Consider the following 17744-nt stretch of genomic DNA (forward strand, 5'->3'; position numbering starts at 1 on the left):
CACAGTGGAACTCCTGCTTGATGGTTTTCAGAAAAATTGAGGCGTTGCCGCCCGTAGGATAAAGGAATGGGCCTAGTAGGGGTTGTATGCCATGAGGTGGGGGGAAAAGTGGTGCGGTGTGAACGGAACTGATTCAACACCCAGATGGGGGTTTGGCTCCAGTGGTGGTGTTTGATTATTTTCTATTAAGCTTCTTGTCTTTAACCAGACTCCTCAGTACAAAAGTTCTGTGAGTTCGCTTGAGGATCTGTTTTATGAAAAAGACTGAGTTAGTTAGGAATTTGGCTATCCTCTCAAGAGCACGTGAGAAATCTCAAGCTAGAGGCTTCCTGAACCTTCTCCGTCCCAACACGCAGCCCCCTGCATTGAGGAGGCCAGCTGTGCGGTGGGAGAGTGGGGGCACACTGGGAGGGCCCACTGCTGGGCTCAGGGTTGGACAGGGGCGTGGGGAGACGCAGGGCGGTTCCTCCCAGTCTGCTTTCCCATGACTTGGGTGAGTGAATGTCCCGATCTTAGGGCCAGCATGGTCCTGGGGGCTAGGGACCCAGAACTTTCTGGTCATGTGTGGACATTATATCCTATATAATGGATATATAGGATATAATGAGGGCTCGGCTCCAAGAAGCATTCTCTGTCACGCTAGCCCCCAGGAACCACAGTGACCCTTTCCCTTGTTTTCCCTCCCCTATTAGTCATAAAACACCTACTCAGTGCCAGGTACTTGCTGGGGGCTGGGGATTCAGAGACAAAACCTATTCACTATTGTCACAGATCCCACAGCCTAGTTGGAGAGAAGGCCGTTCAGTGTGGGAATGCGGAGGGTGTAGTGAGATAGTGTGGCTCAGAGAGGCCTAGGTTGAAATCCTGGCTTGGCTGTTTGGTAAGTGGATAATGTTAGGCAGGTGATGGAGTTTCCACCAGGCTTTTCTTGTTTGTAAAGTGGGGATGATTGTATAGACATCAGTGCCTATTTCATAGAGTTTGTGTGAAGAGTGAATGAGAACACGTGTAAGGCACCTTGCCCTGAGCTTCAGACAGGGAGATGCGCTGATCTCTTTGATTTTCTTATCTTGAATGGGACGTGCAAATGTTTCAAAGTTGAGAGGCAGAATTAACGAACTGGGTGATAAAATGTGAGCCAGACTCTCCCTGAAGGTTTGAAGTGCTAGGGAAGAAATCGGTGAGACTAAATAATTAATTGGGACAGATGTAAAGTGGTGGGCTCGGGTTCGAAAGATCAGTTGCCCAAACCCGAGGATGGAATGCGGTTCTGTGTGGCTTGACACTCTGCTCTTGTATGATGAGGCCTTGGGGATCATTTAAATGCCTGCCTAACGGATGTGATGACGTGGCTAAGAACAGTAGCACAAATACGACGTCCTGACAAAGGAAATGAGCCACAGCCATGCAGGAAGTGGTTTGGAGAGGGTGGGTGCCCTGGATGGCAAAGGACCCAAAAGCCATCACCTGGAATGACTGAGTGGACAGACAGCTTTAGCCCGGAGAAGGTCAGATGTGTCACAGCGTGGGCCCTGCTTTCCAAAAACATCAAGTGTTGGCATCTGAAAAAGGTCTTGTGCTTCCTCTGTGTTGCTCCAGAGACAGAAGCCTCTTTTAGGGTCCTGATTTAAGGATGAATTTTAAAACTTTTTAGCACTTGGACTTTTCCAACCATAGAGTGAGCTGCTTTATGAGTTGTGAGGCTCCTGTTACTAAAACGTTCAAGCAGCCTCTGGAGGCCCTATCTGGGATGATCTAAGGCAGGAATTACTCACACAGGTCCAAGGAACCATAAGGACTACTTCAGAGGAATATAAGAATTTCCTGAAATTGTTTGCAAGATAGTCCATGCATTTCTTTCAGGGAAAAGGAGATAGAGCATTCATCAGCTTTTTAAGGGGACCCAGTGTCCAAAAGCACTTAAAAATTCGCAACTTCGAAGAAGTTTGGATACAAGGGTAGAATAGATTCTAAGGTGTTTTCCCTCTGGGATTTGAGAGTCTTTGGATTGTTAAATATGTTCTTGTAACATGAAATTGTTGTTATTATTGGCTATCATTTATTATGTGCTTTGTATGTACCACACGAAGTTTTACATATTCTACTTGAATTATCTCATCTAGTATTTTTTAAAAATTCTTTGAGATTACGCACTGTTATTACATCTATTTTACAAGTGACGAAACTGAGGCATGGGAATTTGCCCAGGCTCACAGAAGGTTCCAACTTCCCTGGATAGATATGTGCCCCAAGTTTGGCCCTTTTATGCCTCATAGATGTGACGTTACTCCAAGTAGGTCCACACAGGGTACAAAACTACAGTTTTCCCTTGGATATTTTAAAGGCGGGATGATAATAGTAAGCAGCTATTGATACCATGTATCAACTGCTTACTTTCTGTGTTGAGACATTTATCTCATTTAATGCTCACAGTAGCCCTATAAAGTTGGGACTAAGATAAATTAAGGGGTTGGGAGAAATGAAGTATGGTCACTCAGGTTTCAAGGAGAGGAGCCAGGGTTTGAAAGAGCCTGTATGGCTCACAGCCTGCATTCTCAGCTCTGTAGATATCGGGGATGGACACTGGGCTGGGGCCTGGGCCTCTTCTGTGTATCTGTCCCAGGAAGAGCTCTTTGAATACACTTGGGGGAAGTGCAGAAAATCCCTTAGTAGCTGAGGTGAGTCAGCTCACATAGAGTGGCAGCTGGACATATCCTGAAACCTCAGAGCAGGAAGCCAGCCCAAGGGCTGAACGTGGAGAAGACAACAGTCAGTGAGCCTAAAGAGCTCAGGTGTCCCCCCCAGAGCTGCCCAGGCTCCAGGTGGCTCAGTGAGGCTGAGGCTTTAGCATGTCCTGCGTCTTGGGACTCTGCCCTCTCTCCCACCCTAGCTCCTCCCAGGTTCAGGGAAGGGAGCAAGTCAGCAGCCTTATGGTGGGAAAGCATTCCAGACTTGCCCAAAGCCGGCATTCGAAGGGGTCATGTGTTTGGGACTGACATAGGGGGAGGGAGTTGCACCTTTGGGTCTCCATGGCTTTCCCCAATCTTCCTGATGTGCTTCGGCCCTCCCCAGGCTCCCAGGAGAATAAGATGTCAAAGGTCCATATCCCATTACTACTCCTCTGATGTAGCTAATCCCCCCCACCCCCGACTTACAGCACATGCCAACCAAATTGCCAAGGAAAGGTATTCCTCAGTCCTCTGGGAAGTACAGCTGCTTGGTTGACTTTTGTTCTCCTGAAACCAGAATCTGATACTTTAATTGTCTGGGAAATACCATGTGGATAGACACACAGAGAGGGGGACAAGGATTTTTTATTTGGGTCTTTATTCAACAGATGGGACTCCAAAGTGCCATGTGCCCCCCAGTAAACAATCCATGGGCGTAAGCTCCAAGCTTTGTCTAGCAGGGGAGGGAGGCCAGGGTGGAACAGGGAAACCAGGAGATGGCCCAGGAAGATTCTATACAGTGCTCTGTGGACTTCAAGGGTCACCATTACTTCCAAAAGGCCCACACTCAGATTGTCCAAGGGGAGAAGTTGACTAATCACTTCTTAGACACCACACAGTCCTGCACCCTAGCACTCTCCTGCTAGGCCTGTAAGTGGGGTGATCATATAATTTATTAACCACACTAGAACTCTTTTAAGAGCATGGAAGGGAACCCTCTTCATAGTTACCCTGGGACAACTGTCCTAGACCTGGATCATCCCAGGAAACCAGGACATATGGTCACCCTACCTAGGAGTGTCCAAACCAAGACTTAACCCTGCCCGAGACCACTTGGCCACTCTGTGACCTTGGACAAGTTACTCAGCTTCAGTAAGCCTGAGGTTCTTCATCTGTAAAATGGGACTCACCACAGAGTTTGTTGAGAACGCACTCAATAAATATTGGTTGTGGTGGTGGTTATTATTTTTATTAAACTTTTTTGCCCCTCAAAGTATGGGGAATCAGCAGGGTTGGTATCTTAGCAGCTGTAAAGGAATTGAAAGATGTTCTTTCTGTCATAATTTTCTTGGTTTATAATACTTTGTGGCTTTACTAATGCAAATACTTAACTCCAGTCTGTCTTTGCAGGCCATTATTTCAGGGGGACAAAAGCCTTTATAATGTAGAGATGATACCTGCAGTGAGGGCTGCTTTCAAAGAAACAATGGGTTGGAAGAAAGAGCCTGTTGCTTCACCTTCCGCTTTGTTCCTGGGGAAATAACCTTGAATATTAGATGAGCGTCTCATCTGCATCTAATTAGACATTCTACTACTGTTCCCAGAATATCAACTCTCTTCATTGTGAAACAGGCTAATTATTTTAAATCCAGCTTTGAATTAATTTTTTTAAACCAACCTCTTGATGGTTTCAACTTGTTTCTAACCAAAACGTTGAATTGAATTTGATATTATAGTCATTTTGCTTGTTCAACATATTTGGTGGTGGCTGGAAGAATCTCTGGCTGCTTCTACTTAAGCCGAATTTGTGTGTATCAGATGTGGGGCAGAGCAGGGATTCCACAGTTGTGGGGACGGCTTTGCTTTGTCGGATGAGTGGGAGAAGGCCTAGGGGAGCATGTGTGGCTGTAGTCTTCTGTTTCTGAAAGACAAAATGAGGCATACCCAAAACAAACCTGTCCATGCTGGTGGGCCATGTGGCCCAAGTTCACTAGATGATCAATATCTACTCAATAAACAGTAGGTGAGGCCTGGGTGAGGGCACAGCAGCCTCCTGTGGGCCGGGGTCGGCAGGACCTCTAAGACAGTGCATCCTTTGGGGGCAGAAGCCCTGCTCAGAACCCTCCAGACGTGAGGGTTCAAATTCTGTGTCTACTACCTGCTAGCTTTGTGAATATGGGCAATATGTATTCACGTTGCTAGGCCTCGGTTTCCTCATCTGTAAAGTGGAGCTAAAGGACAGATCCCCGCCCCCACCCCACCACTTCCCACCCCTGGCCCCTGCTGTGGTTGTTACCAGGATTCCATGGGATAAGGCATGCAAGGGTCTCAGCACAGGATCTGGCTCACAGTAAGTAAGGACTATACCAGTCCCTGTTGTCACTGTTCTCATACAGCTTCGGGGAACTCGGAGGGCTCTTGGCTAAGGTCCGTTGGCTCTTTGCTGCCCTCTGGTGGTGTGGCTCAGCATGGCCTGGCGTGGAGGAAGCTGGGAGATGTTACCTCCAGAGAAAAGAAAATTGCTTTAGGTTTTATTGCTTCCTTAACGACCTCCAAGATTATCTATTCAACTTTTCAAAAGGGGAGGACAAGGGAGGGCTCTAAAAGCAGTATGGTGTCTTCCTCGATGGGAGGGTGAACAGAAAAGCTGTGGTGGGCTTCCTTGCCAGTGAGGCTGTGGAGGCCCCAGCCATGGTTCCCTGGCAGTCTGGGCGGGAGGCGAAGAAGGAGAGGAAGGGAGATGGATGAGCTGGGAGCGGAGGTTGGAGCTGTGCCTGGTTTCCTTGGATATTCAGCTGGGGCATGGCTGGTATTTCTGAGGCCCCTCTGAATTCCCTCACATTCTCCACTTCCGGCCCTGGCGCTCTCTGTTTCTGCTGGCCTGTCTCATCGCATATGGACACAGGGAGCCATGGGCCACGTCAGGGACAGGATGGAATCAGGACTTCCTGTCATTGCCTAAGAACAACTTACAATTTGCCATGAGCTCTCTCCAGACTGATAGGTCTTGGTGAGGTGCCTCTTTGGGGTGTCCCCAGAGCCTGCTGTGTGGCCCTCTGGCTTAGTGTTAGACCGACAGGCAATTTCAGGCAGTGTCTTCATCTCCCTTTGGACTGGGAGTTTCTGGAGGGGTCGTCCCCAGCATCCAGCAGTGTGCCACATATAGCAAATGCTTCATGATGGAACAGTGGCTGGGTCACGAATGATGAACTCTGCCCTTGAAGATGAGGGACGGCACCTCACCAGCCTTCATTCCCTGTGGTGGCCAGCACAGGGCTTTGCATGTAGTGGTGGCTCAGTGAATGAGTGCAGAAAGTACGTTCTCTGGGAGCTTCTTACGACAAAGATTAATTCATGGTGTTTGAGTACGTCGTAAGCGCTGTCATAGGTTCCAGGAGGTTTTTGCAAAGAAGTGTAAGGCATAGTCCCTGGCTTCTTAGAACATATCTTATTAGCTGTTCAAGTTAAAATAAAGGTGTTAAATTATAGTACATTCATGTAATAACTCAGGGCTCAAATGGGCCATCCAGATGGGTGTTAGAGTTGATACCCGAGCTATAGGGCCGGTGCCGTGGGCTTGTGATGTGAGCGTTGCAAAGAGCCCTGTGCTGGGGCTTCATGCTCTGCTGTTGCCATCTTGAAATTCTTAAAATTTGAACAGAGGGCCTTGCATCTTTAATTTGCACCATACCTTGTAATTATGTAGCTGGTCCTGACCCCAGTTATGTAGGTGGTCCTGGCTACAGGTCCAAGGTGACCAGGAAAAGCTCCATGGTGGAGATTTGGCCGGGTGAAGATGAGCAGCAGAGCTGGGCTGGAACTCTCTGAGGATGTGTCCGTCCCTGTGTCGAGTCTGGAGCAGCACTGCGTACCTGCTCAGGACCTGCCTGTGGGAAGAGTTGGGGGTCAGGGACCTCCTGGCTTTTGGATCCCAAAGGATGCCTGTCTGTGAGGAAGTGGTGACTCTGAAGATGGGGCCCGCATGGGGCCTGGTCTGCCCGTGCACAAAGGAGCGTGTTCACCCCTTCCCGGGGAGGCCCGGAAGAGCTACTTGGAAAAGCGGCCTGGCCTTGTTTGCTACACTAGAGTTACTCTCCTTTCTCGAATATGGTGGGTGGACACTCATAGGGCTGCTGGGAAGCCGAGAGGAGAAACACAACGGGAAGCAGTTCTGTAAGCGGGAAAAAGGGCATCTTCCCTGGAGCCAAGCATAGTTCCTGGCACTGCAGGGCCCTCTTTTGGTGAAGTGTTGGGGCTGAGAACCCATTCTTAGTGGTCCGGCTAGTGCTTGTCTATTGGAGGACAGGGTCCAGGTCATCCAGGAAGCATAGCCAACCTTTGTTCTCCCGGGGCACACAGCCTCTGTAGGGGACGCAACGTTTACACACAAGACCTCCACTCCTGCTTTCTGACACACCGGGGCTCGAAGTCCAGCTCTCCTTCTACTTACCATCTTCGTCTCTCGTGCAAATTGGGTCCTTTGTCTGGGCATTTACAACACAGCACTGCTGGGAGGGTGCAGAATGAGCAGGACGGCAAGTGCCCGGGTCAGTGCCTGGCACACGGTAGGGGGACATTGTTACTGTTACTAAGAATCCAATCTGTGTCTTGGGAGGTCAGAGAGGGAGGGGACTCACAGGCCAGCAGGGCTGGAGGAGGAGGTGCTGCTTCTAGAGCCACAGCTGGGATAGAGGAGAGCCCTGAGCAAGGGCGCGTAGTGTGTCCAGAGTGAGGGGAGGGTGAAGCCTGCAACTCAGGGAGCAGCATAGAGAATCCCGCGCCCCCTGCTGTGGTGCCGGCAGATGGGGAGGCCTTTGCCTTGTCAGGGCCAGGTGTGGGGAGGGTGAGGGGGCGGGGGGGAGGGCAGGGGGGATCCTTCAGCCGAGTTCCTTACGGTGGCTCGCCCTGGTGAGGCCCCAACAAGGTATGCTGATCTGGGGCCAAGCAGGGGTCAGGGTTCCTGGCGGAGAGGGGCCCGGCCTCTGCTCTCCCCTGCCCTGGAATGTGCCCTCACACTGGGGCTCTCCTTTCTGTCTGCTGGTGTCCGGGCTTTCCTGTCCAGTCTCCCTTCTTCCTCCATAATGAAGGGAAAGTGGGACCACACCGGGCATTCAGTCTCCCCGGCTCAGCGTGGTCTCGGCCCACCCTGTCCTGCTCCTCTCAGCAAAGAGGCTGCCAGCCTCAGCCATTGGAGCTGTGTGAAGAGTGACCCTGGGCAGCTTTGCTAACTTCTCTGGTCCTCAGTTTCCTCAGGCATATACACTTGGTGGGACTTGGAGGTGCCAGGAGATGATGGAAAGGATGCAGTAGCATGTTGCTGAGGAGGTGCTAGGGCAGGGTACTTGCTGTGTGTCCCTGTAAGCGCTGGCAGAGCCAGGAAGCCATCCTCGGAGGTGAAGGGACATGGGTGCGGGGCTGCTGGTTCCTGGTGAAGCAGACAAGAAGTGCAGATAGGGTGGAGGCATGTCCCCTTGGGCAGTCCGGTGGAGCGTGTGGGATCCAGGTGGGCACAGAGGGGACTGTTTCAGGGCGCAGCTGACTGGGGTACCTGAGGTGTGGGGCTGTGGCCAGTTTGTGCAGAGTGCAAAGTGGCTTGGTCTTGTGGATATTGAAGGAGCTCACATCTACCGAGTGCTCGCCACACCCTGGTGTCCTGAGCGCTTTACATGGATTGCCTCCTTCAGTCCCCAGAAGCGCCATGAGGTGTGTGCAGTTATCATCTCCATCCTGCAGGAGAAGTGGACCTTCAATGTCGCCTTGGCTGTGGCTCCCACACAGCCTGGCTGCGGAGCCCTGTAGGTGGGCACTTCCTGCCCTTGCCTGAGCCCCACTAGAATCCTGGGGCCCTGGACCCCAGGGGTCTTGACGGGTCCCGCATCTACTGCCTTCCCTAAATGGGGATGGCAGCATGACCCTGTGGTCCTATATGCGCCGACCTGGCTGTTCTGATGAACGTGCCCCAGGTGTGGGAGCCAGGCAGGGAAGGAAGCATCAGCCTCGAAGCCTGGCTTTCTGTCTTCAGGACATTCTATAGAGGTGACGGTGTTGACAGGTATCGGGAAACACAAGTTTTCCTCCCCAGTGCACTTGTCCCTGTTTATTCAGGATGTGGTAAACATTTGGTTGTCATCCTGGCTTAATTAAGTAGAAAAAAAAGTCAGTACTCTAAAATTTTGGTACATTTCAAATATGTTTTATTACTTTTCTTTTTGTCTTAGAAAGAATATCAAACCTGCATGCAATGCTAACGGTTTCTGACATTTACATAGCATACGACACGATATGCAACACGGCACATACTGAAGGGACATGTGTAGAGGGGGCCTTCCTAAGAGTGTATTTACAAAGGGAAAGGCGTGTGGTCATCTTAAAGAGGGCTGCACCGAAGGAGGACTGCACTGTTTAACACTGAAGAATTACGTGGGGAATCACAGACTGCTTTAGTACTGCATGTTCCATTGTCATGAGGAAAAGAAACATGCTTTGAAGGTTTTCCCTCGTCAACAGCATGTGTATCTGTATCTGTATATTGTACATGTATTTGTATATTTTTAAGTTTTCTCCTAAGATTTTCGCTACACCATCAGTAACTCCACGTGGTTTTGAAGCAGTGAAACTTTCACAAACGCTCAGGTTGGAGAGAAGACCCAAGGGCCATTCCTTAAGGACCTTCCTTAAGGACCATTTATGTACCTCGCCATCCCAGGATCTTGGAAATGTTTCCTAGAATGTGTAAAAATTAACCCCGGGGATGAAGCACATTTCTGTGGCAGCCAAACTTGAGTTCCTCAAAGAACAGATGCAGAGAGATCTGCTCCTGCTTGCCCGACAATTGGGGCCATTGGGACCGCTGCTGAGTCCCCCTGAGGCTGTGACCGACCATGAGCCCAGGAGAGCTTGTGGCAGCCTGTGCCGAGGCGCCAGGACCTCTGAACGGAAGCTTCCCGCGCTAGGAAGGGAGCAACGCTGCTATGAAAGGTCTCAAACAAGTTCCCTGTTCCTCCTAGGTGCTTATAAAGCTCAGATGTATAGTGATGTCTGGACAGATACAAAAAAGCATTTTTTTTTTTTTTTTAAATAAAGGAAAGGCATGAGTTTCTCCCCTCTTCGGTAAAAAGCAGCTTGTGACGAAATCTGGAACACAAGAGAGAAGGGTCTCACATCTGGAAGCCTTTTTGCACACAGCTATAAAACGTAAAAACTGACCCCCGGTAAAAAGTGCTTTGTAACAATATTTAATTTGTGTCTTATGCCTGTGAGAAAGAAAGGGTTTGTTTTTTTAATCTGCAAAGCCCTTTGCTTGTGTCCCAACCGGTGTGAGGCTTTCCCGTCAGGGGTTTTTCACCTTATTCTTCGTAGACCCTGGGAAGAGAAAACACCCATTTCAGTGGCTCAGGACGAGGCAGGAAACGCACAGGCCGGTGTCTGAGCTTCTCTGCACCTGGCCTGGGGAGTGCCTCTCCCAGGACCGCAGGGGCCCAGGAGAAGCAGGGGACACTTCAGAGGAGGCCAGCACATGGGCGTAAAAGCTCACCTGAACCTGGCTCTGTCCTTTCTACGCAGCCTCCACCTCTGCAGTTTCTTTTTATCCTCAAAGCTCTAGGAAGCAAACCTTCTTGGTATATGAGGAAACTCAGAAACAAGAGACTGAAAGTCTGCCCAATGAACACTGAATGTCAATGGTGGCGTGGATGGGGGGAGGGGCAGAGGCATCCCTTCCCTCCATTTAGGCTTGTGTCTTTCTTTGTATTTAGCCCAAGAATACATGTTCTCCAGAAAAAAATGCCAGTTCCAGAAGCCGCTGCCTGAAGACTGAAGGGCGGTTAGTGGGGCTGGGGCTGCCACAGAGGCCTGTGGCTCAAGGTCACTTCCTCCGGTAGTTACCAGGCCTGTGAGCGCTCACAAGCTGACCTCCCCCTCACCTCCGCAACCATCTCTGTTTAGATACTTAAATCCCCTCCTTTCTGCCGCATGGCTGCCGTGGGACCGCACGTCACATCCGGGTCGTCCCCTGCTCCTTCCGCCTCGTTCCTGATTTCTGAGGAACTACGCACCGAAGTCAAGTGCCTGCTGCTGCTGCTTCTGGTGGCAGCCGGAAGCTCTGGCTCTGAGCTCCTGGAAGCCCTCTAGTCTCGCCCCACAGCCTGGGCCGGCCGCTGCCTTCTGTTGTCTCTACTCTAGATTCAGCATTCTCTCCCTCTCTCTGTCTCTGCAAAGAGGACTTCAAGATGGTTCCTTTATCTCCACAAAGACATTTTCAACCTGTACAGAGGGAGGGGAGGCGAGGAGGACGAGGGAATGCCCACATCCTCTCCCAGGACACCTCAGCATTCCAAGAAGGAGGGAGGAACTCATTTTGTAAGGAAGTGATGAGAGGCCTGGTAGCAGAGGTGCCCTTACCGCTCTTATCTATGGATTAGGAACAAAAAGAGCGGGGCTGCATGGACCCAGGCTTGCCTCCTTTTCATCAAAGCTGTGGCCCCAGGTGGAGGGGTCGGGACAAAGGCTGGATCTCCCAGCAACCTGATGAAGACTTGCCCGCGCCTCTGTGAACCGGCCCTGCAGTCAGCCTCATTCCACTTTTGATGATGCAGGGCCCGGAGGGTGACTGGACAGGAGGTGTCCCGTGTTTGTCATGTGAGCTGCCTGCCCTGACCAGAAAGAGGTCTACTTCATTTCTAGTAGATTTATGGAAAATAATCTCTTGCTCTCATCACTTTCTATTTCAAGCAATTGTGGATGAGGCAGTTTTGGAGGCGGCACAAAAGGCTCAGGTACTGGGGTTGGGCCCAAGTGTCAGCTGTGGGAGAGCTGGTCATGGGCTGAGCTTAGGAAAGTGCTGGGGGTGGCGGGGAGGAGGGGCGATGGGAGGATGGCCTGGGTACCTGCTGGAGGGAGGGGAAGGTGATGCCAGGAGACCTAGCTTCCTGACTTGTGCTCCCAGACAAGTCACTCCCCCCAACTTAGCCTCTGTTCTCCCCTCTGCGGGATGAGGTGCAGTCACCAGCTCCTGAGGAGCTCACCTGTGTGCGTCTGTACGTGTATGTGCACGCTTCCCTGGTCATGCTCTGCAGATTCAGGTGTAAACAGGCTCTGAGTGTGTGAGGAGTGGGTCTGCTCTAGGACAGGCTCACCTTTATGTAGCGTAGGGGAGCCAGGAACTTGCTTCCCCCTCTGAGGCCAGACATGGGACCCCAGGAGATCAGAGATGGAAAGCCATTTTCTGATAATGGGAGAACAGCCCAGACCAGGTTGGGGTTAGGGGTCTAGTTCAGGACTCTGGTCATCTGGCCACTGCTGCCCCCTGAGGATAAGAGCGGTTCTGATTTTAGAGGGTCAAACCCAAAGTCCCTCCCTGCACCTGTACAGGAAGGAGTTTATCAGACTTCTGGGCAGCAGGGGGCATGGGGCAACCTGAGGGGAGACTATGTTGTTGGCAAGGAGTTGTCCTCATCATCTTATGGTTGTACCCACAGTTTTATAGTTAATAAACCCAGTCACTTAAGCAGCTGTGTTTCACCAAACCACACAAATCACGGAGAGAGAGAGCCATGCTGGGCATTCACCCAGCCATTTGACAGAGGGAAATTGGGGGTCAGAAAACTTAAGTTACTTAAATAAGGAGAGGAATTAGGACTACCCTAACTTCATAAAAGTTAGAATGAGACAAACTTTAGTTCGCAAAAGGATCAATTTTCGATGCTTACAACTGTCCAAGAGAGCAATAAGTGTAGCAGTAAGTTAAGTGGTGAGTTCCTCATCCCTGGGAGTATGTAAGCCACGTCTGGGTATCTGCTTACTGTGGCAACTGTAGTGGGTGTTCATGCCTTAGATGGGGCTAGATGACCTAGAAGGGGTCTAGACTCTGGATCTGGTAGAGTGGTGGGAAGGAAGGTGAGGGGCAGTGGGGCATACCTGCGCTTCTCATTCCAGGCGTTGTACCACTTGATGAACCGCTTGGTGCTCTGCAGCTTGGGGTGCAGGCAGTGCTCCTGACCCCGGTACCTGGACACACTCTTGGTGGTGATGCTGAAATGGAGCAGGATGGGATGGAGGGTTGAGAAGCCTGAATGACAGCCCCTCAGTGTGGCCTGTGGGTGGCCCTGGTCTGTCCCAATCAGAGCATTGAGAGACTGTGGCCTCCTCCCTCCTTTCAAGGAAGCCTACCCATAGGCTCGCTCCCTGGCTCTTTGGAAGGTTCTGGTTGTCCCCTTAATCTTACTCCACGTTCGGGTCTAACCTTGTGCAGAGTGATGGGCTCTCACTTCTCCCCCTGGAGCCCTCAAAGTCTGGGACAGTCCCCCACCCCCAAGCCTACCCCATGCAGGGTGTTGCCCACAGCACTGATGGCTCCCTTGGGGAACGAAGGTCAGGGGACTCTTCCAGCTCCTCTGAACCTGGGATTGAGAGGTGGAGAGAGCTCATGCCAGCGAAGTATGCATGCCAAGACCTCATCCTTGGATGTGAGGAGCTCCATGGCAGGGCTTGGGTGTGCCGTGGTCTCTGTCTGATCTTTCAAACCCTAGTTCCCCTGACCCTCTGCAGATTGTTCTGGGGCTGGGCATTTGTTGACCCTGAAGCTAAGTCTTGTTGGCCTTGAAGCCCATTTTGATTCCTGAGCATGAAGTCCCAGTTACCTCACCCTTGGGCAGGAAAATAAGACTGCCCTTCAAGTCTCTATCAGCCAGTGTTCCAACACCATTGGAGGTCTAGCCATGTGGTAGAGAAGCAGGTGGCTTTATACAGAGCGTAGGGCCTGGGTTTGAATCCCAGGTCTGTCTGTGGGACCTTGGGTAGCCTCTCTGAACCTAGTTTGCCCATCCGTAAAATGGGTATAATAGGACCTACCTCTTAGGGTTACTAGGATGATTAAAGATATAATCTATGCAAAGTGCCTAGCACAATGAATAGTTACTGTCATTAGCAATTGTCGTGGAAGATGGGATGGCCAAGAAGAAGCCTTAGTGTGTGAGGTCCAGCCTGGGAGGGAGGAGGAAGGGAGAGGCTGCTGCCCAGAACTGCTATGCCCCTCTCAGCCAGGGCTGGGCCAGGGTGGCAGGAGTTCAGAGGAAGCTTCTGGGTGGGGGAGGAATGATGGTGTTCAGAAATGAGGGTCAACCTTGCAAACATGGAAAACTGGAAGGTGAGAGGTGAAGATGTCACTCCTTGGGAGGTGACATGCAGGAGCGAGGTATGGTGGTAGACTGGGGGCTGGGCTGTGGGCTGAGGGGGCATAAAGGGGTGGTTGGAGGTTGGGATGGGAAGAGTGGGAAGGGAGGGACAGAGGTCAGCCAGCACCCCATAGGCTCCTAACAGTGAAGTGTCAGGACACCTGGGCCAAGGTCTGGGAAGGAGCAGGGTCGCCATGAACTCTGAGTCTCCCAGTTGATGGGGAGAGGAAATCGAATCTTGCTACCTGAATGGGGGCAGAATATTCCTGGGCAACCTGTTCTCTTCGCTCCCCTGTGCTGTGAGTTTTCAGGGCCTTCACCATGGCCTGAGCCTCCCAGGGCAGGGACAGGTCTTGTGGCAATGCCAGGTGACTGGGCTCTGCCTTCGCTGGCCCTCTCTATGAGACCTGTGGCTCCCTGGGTCCCTTCTGCTAGGTCTCAAGCATGGGACCGGGCTTCAGAGTAGAGTCCAGGTCTCCTCCCCCATAGTACCTAGTTGCTCTGCAGGAATTTAGCCCATGCTTTGCTCTCTGCCTACAGTGCTGTCTTTGCACTTGGAATAAAAGGCTGTAGCCAAGCCAGATCAAAATCCCCTCCTCCGTGAGGATCCCAAATCCTGAAGGTTGGGACAGCAGGGGAGGACGCTCAGCCCTCCCACCACGGTGCTCAAATGCTCAGTCATAACACGGGGACTTTGAAACTTGGCTGTGGGGTGAAGACGTGAGGATTTCTGCCCCCAGCAATTGTGCAGAAATTCTGGGTCCTGTGTGCCTGTCCTCAGTGGTTCTGGGATACCGAGGGTTTCAGCAATAACTCGGGGTATATGAAACAAATTGCCCCTTCTAGAATCTTGGCTCTACTGGATCCTTCTGAGTGCAAGGACTCCCACTTGCAAAGCAAGCTGCGTCCCAAGCCTCATCAGAGATTTCCAGGTGACTCAGGGTGAACTGGAAAACTTCCTTTAGTTCAGCTTTGGGGCTAAAAACCAGCTTTGGGAAAAAAGCACTGGTCCCTCATGTGATCTGGAGAGTCTTAGGAGCTTGAGAGGGGAGAAGACCTCCAGCCCTTCAGGGAGGGAGGTAGGGTCCTGTGTATGGGGTGGAGGTTTAGAAGAGGGTGACTGTGTGCGGATCTCATGAGACCCCTGCAAGTTTTCACAAGGCTACATAAAGCCTTCTCATGCACTTGCCTGGTTGTCAGTTTTCTCTCTATTCTGAAAAGTATAGCCACGAAAAAGGGCAAGCCTGTTTACTGAGGGTTCTGTCCTTTTGAGATGTCACTGTACCTCATACCCTGCTCCTCCTTTCCTGCAAGGACTCAACAGCTCAGCTTGGTGTGTGGAGCATTTTTCAACACTGAGAGGAGTGCAAAGTTAACGTCCCTGTCATTTTCACCCCAAGAGAGCTGAGAACCCTGAGGGGCTTGTAGCTCCTCCCTCAGCTGTGTGACCTCTAGCTCCCATCCAAAAGGATTTTCTAGCAGTTTTCCTGGACCTGGGTCTGCAAGGCAAGGGGCAGGGCAAAGGGGCAGGGACAGGAGGCTAATTGAGGTGCCCAGGAAGGAAGGCAGAGGGGTTTAGCTCAGGCCCAGTGATTTTCTGAATTTCCCTAACTTCAGCCTGACTGCGCAGACCCCAGGTGGCAGTGGAGCGGGGGGCGGGGGGCGCGGTGGGAGCTGCCTTTGCAGACACTGTGTGGAGGCCTTTGGGCCAGCGGGGCCAGTGAATGGAAGGCACTTGCCCAGACTGAGAATAAAGTGTGTCCTGTTTCTGGGGGAGGGGAAGAGGGGCCAATGGTCCGTGGCAGATATTTGGTAGCTGCTTTGCCAAGGGCTCCCTTCCTGGCCAAGAGCGTATTGATGGGGAAACAGTGGTGCTGGCCTCAAGTGGTTAATTGGGAAGGCAGGGGAGCAAAGGAAACGCAGTGTTCTCTCGCTCTGCCCCACTTTTTAAAATATTCCCCGCATCCCCACCAAGCAGGGCTTCACCCTCATGGCACGTTAACTCCAACAGAGCCCTTTCCACAAGACTGCTCAGGAACCCACAGGAGTCCAGCTCGTGTTGGAAGAGTGAGGATCGTTCTCAAAATGCAATCGCTAGAAGCCAAAAACCAGACGGCCACGGTCCCCGATCAGAAAAAGGCCCTGAAAGGAGGTTCTGAGGACGTCAGACAATGTTTGCTTTAATTCTCTCTCCAGTAACAGTAAGGCAGCACGCCTCACAGTTTGGGTTCCAGTTTAATAGTTCTGGGTGTTTTCTGAGTGATTTCAATCTGGGTGTTCTAAGTTGGCACACGGAAGCCATTTAACCCTTGATCACCCTAGAAAGGGGGGGGGCAGTGCAACCCCTAGGCTACCCATTTGAATCCTAGCAAGGGTGAACTCCTCGGAGAGGCTGTTTCCGGAGCACAGTACTGTGACCCTCTTTTCAAACTCTCTTCCACACTGCTGTGCCAGCGTCCTAAGGACTCGCTAGGCAATTACAAAGGCTCCGCCAAGGCCTTGACAAAGGCTGAGAGAAAGGCTTGTTAGCCCGACCCAGCCCCAAGCTGCGCCGCAGCACCCGGTTAAGAGCTGAGCGCACACGCTCGCGGCGAAGAGCGAGAACTCACATAACCATTTTCTCCTCGCAGTGCGGGTACTTTGGCTTCATTTCCAGCTTCTTCACGTCGCTGTAGCGGATCTTGGGTCCCTTCCGGGAGCACTTGCATTTGGACCCTGCGAGAGAGCGCGCGAGGGGCTGCTCAGTTGCGCGAGGGGTTTCCTTCGCAACTCATTGACCACCCTCGTTGCCCACCCAGAACCCCAGGGATCCCGGGGAGCTTAGCAGTTGGCGTTGGGGGTTCCCCAGGACGGGCCGGGCTGGCGCCAAGGGACCTCCCAGGCACTCACCGTCCACGCGCGCGGCGCACAGCGCCAGGAGCAGCAGGAGCAGCGCTGCCGTCAGGACCCTCATGCTGGCCGAGGGGCGCGGCGCGGGAGCAGGGGCTCGGGGAGGGCGCCCGCGCGTCCGGGCGCCGGGCTTGGCTCTTTCTACCCGGAGCGCGCCTCCCGGCTCCACTCGCTCCTGCTGCGCCCGTCGGTGGGAGCCTCGCGGCTGTGGCACCCCGCAGCGCTCTGCGCTCGGCTCCGGGCTGTCTCCACAGTCTCCCTCCGCCCGCCCAGGCCTCTTTTAAATCCGCTCCGAGCTCATTAATATGCAGAACCACTCGGTGACTCACTGAGATTTCTCAACGCGGCCGGGGTGGGGGGTGGGGGGGGGCGGAGACCTTCCCCGCCCGCCGCCCGCCCCGGACCGCGATCGCAGCAGCGCACACTCAGAGCCACGCGCGCACTTGCACATTCAGACTCACATCCGCTATCCTCTCGCTCTCACACACGCTCTCCTTCATACACTTGCACACCCAGGCTCCAGCACGCACACAGAGCCAGAGCCGGTGCTCGGGCGCCACTTGACGGTGGCGAGGCTGCTTAAGGGCACTGCTTTTATGATTCTCGTGGTTCCCTCTGGCCTGCTGTTGTGAGCCGCTGGGAGACCCAGGCCCGAGGCCCAGATTCTCGAGGAGACTTGAAAGGGTTTTGGGGCAGGTGCCAGGTGTGAGTGCCAGCAGGCCTGACTCCTAGAGCGTGAGCTGTCCCTGTTGGGCCAGCAGCACTGGTGGCCAGAGCACAAGGCCAGGTTTGGAGGGTGGTCGCCGCAGGATGTGTAGCAGCAAAGCCATGGTCTGTGGTCCCTGGAGCTGGCTCAAAGAGTGTGTGTGTGTGGAACTTTGGCTAATCTGGAAGGAAGGCTTCCAAAAGTCTGTGGGCCTGTGGGGGGTGGGGAGAACCAGGTGGGTGGCTCTCTTCACTGTCACATCATTCTCCAGAGTTAGGCAGTGGCTGGGCAGGGAGACGTGACAGTGGT

General features: G+C 52.5%; 1 protein-coding gene across 1 annotated transcript; it reads right to left on the minus strand.

Annotated features, from left to right (window-relative positions):
- Positions 1 to 8846: 8846 nt before the first annotated feature.
- Positions 8847 to 17038, minus strand: CXCL14 (C-X-C motif chemokine ligand 14). Its single transcript, XM_065873982.1, has 4 exons — positions 16730 to 17038; positions 16450 to 16555; positions 12585 to 12698; positions 8847 to 10031 (listed from the first exon to the last, which is right to left on the minus strand). The coding sequence occupies exons 1-4, from the start codon at positions 16791 to 16793 to the stop codon at positions 10016 to 10018; spliced, it is 300 nt and encodes a 99-aa protein (XP_065730054.1). The 5' UTR covers positions 16794 to 17038; the 3' UTR covers positions 8847 to 10015.
- Positions 17039 to 17744: the final 706 nt, after the last annotated feature.

The sequence above is a fragment of the Phocoena phocoena genome, chromosome 3 (genome assembly GCF_963924675.1).
Source record: "Phocoena phocoena chromosome 3, mPhoPho1.1, whole genome shotgun sequence".
Taxonomy (NCBI): domain Eukaryota; kingdom Metazoa; phylum Chordata; class Mammalia; order Artiodactyla; family Phocoenidae; genus Phocoena; species Phocoena phocoena.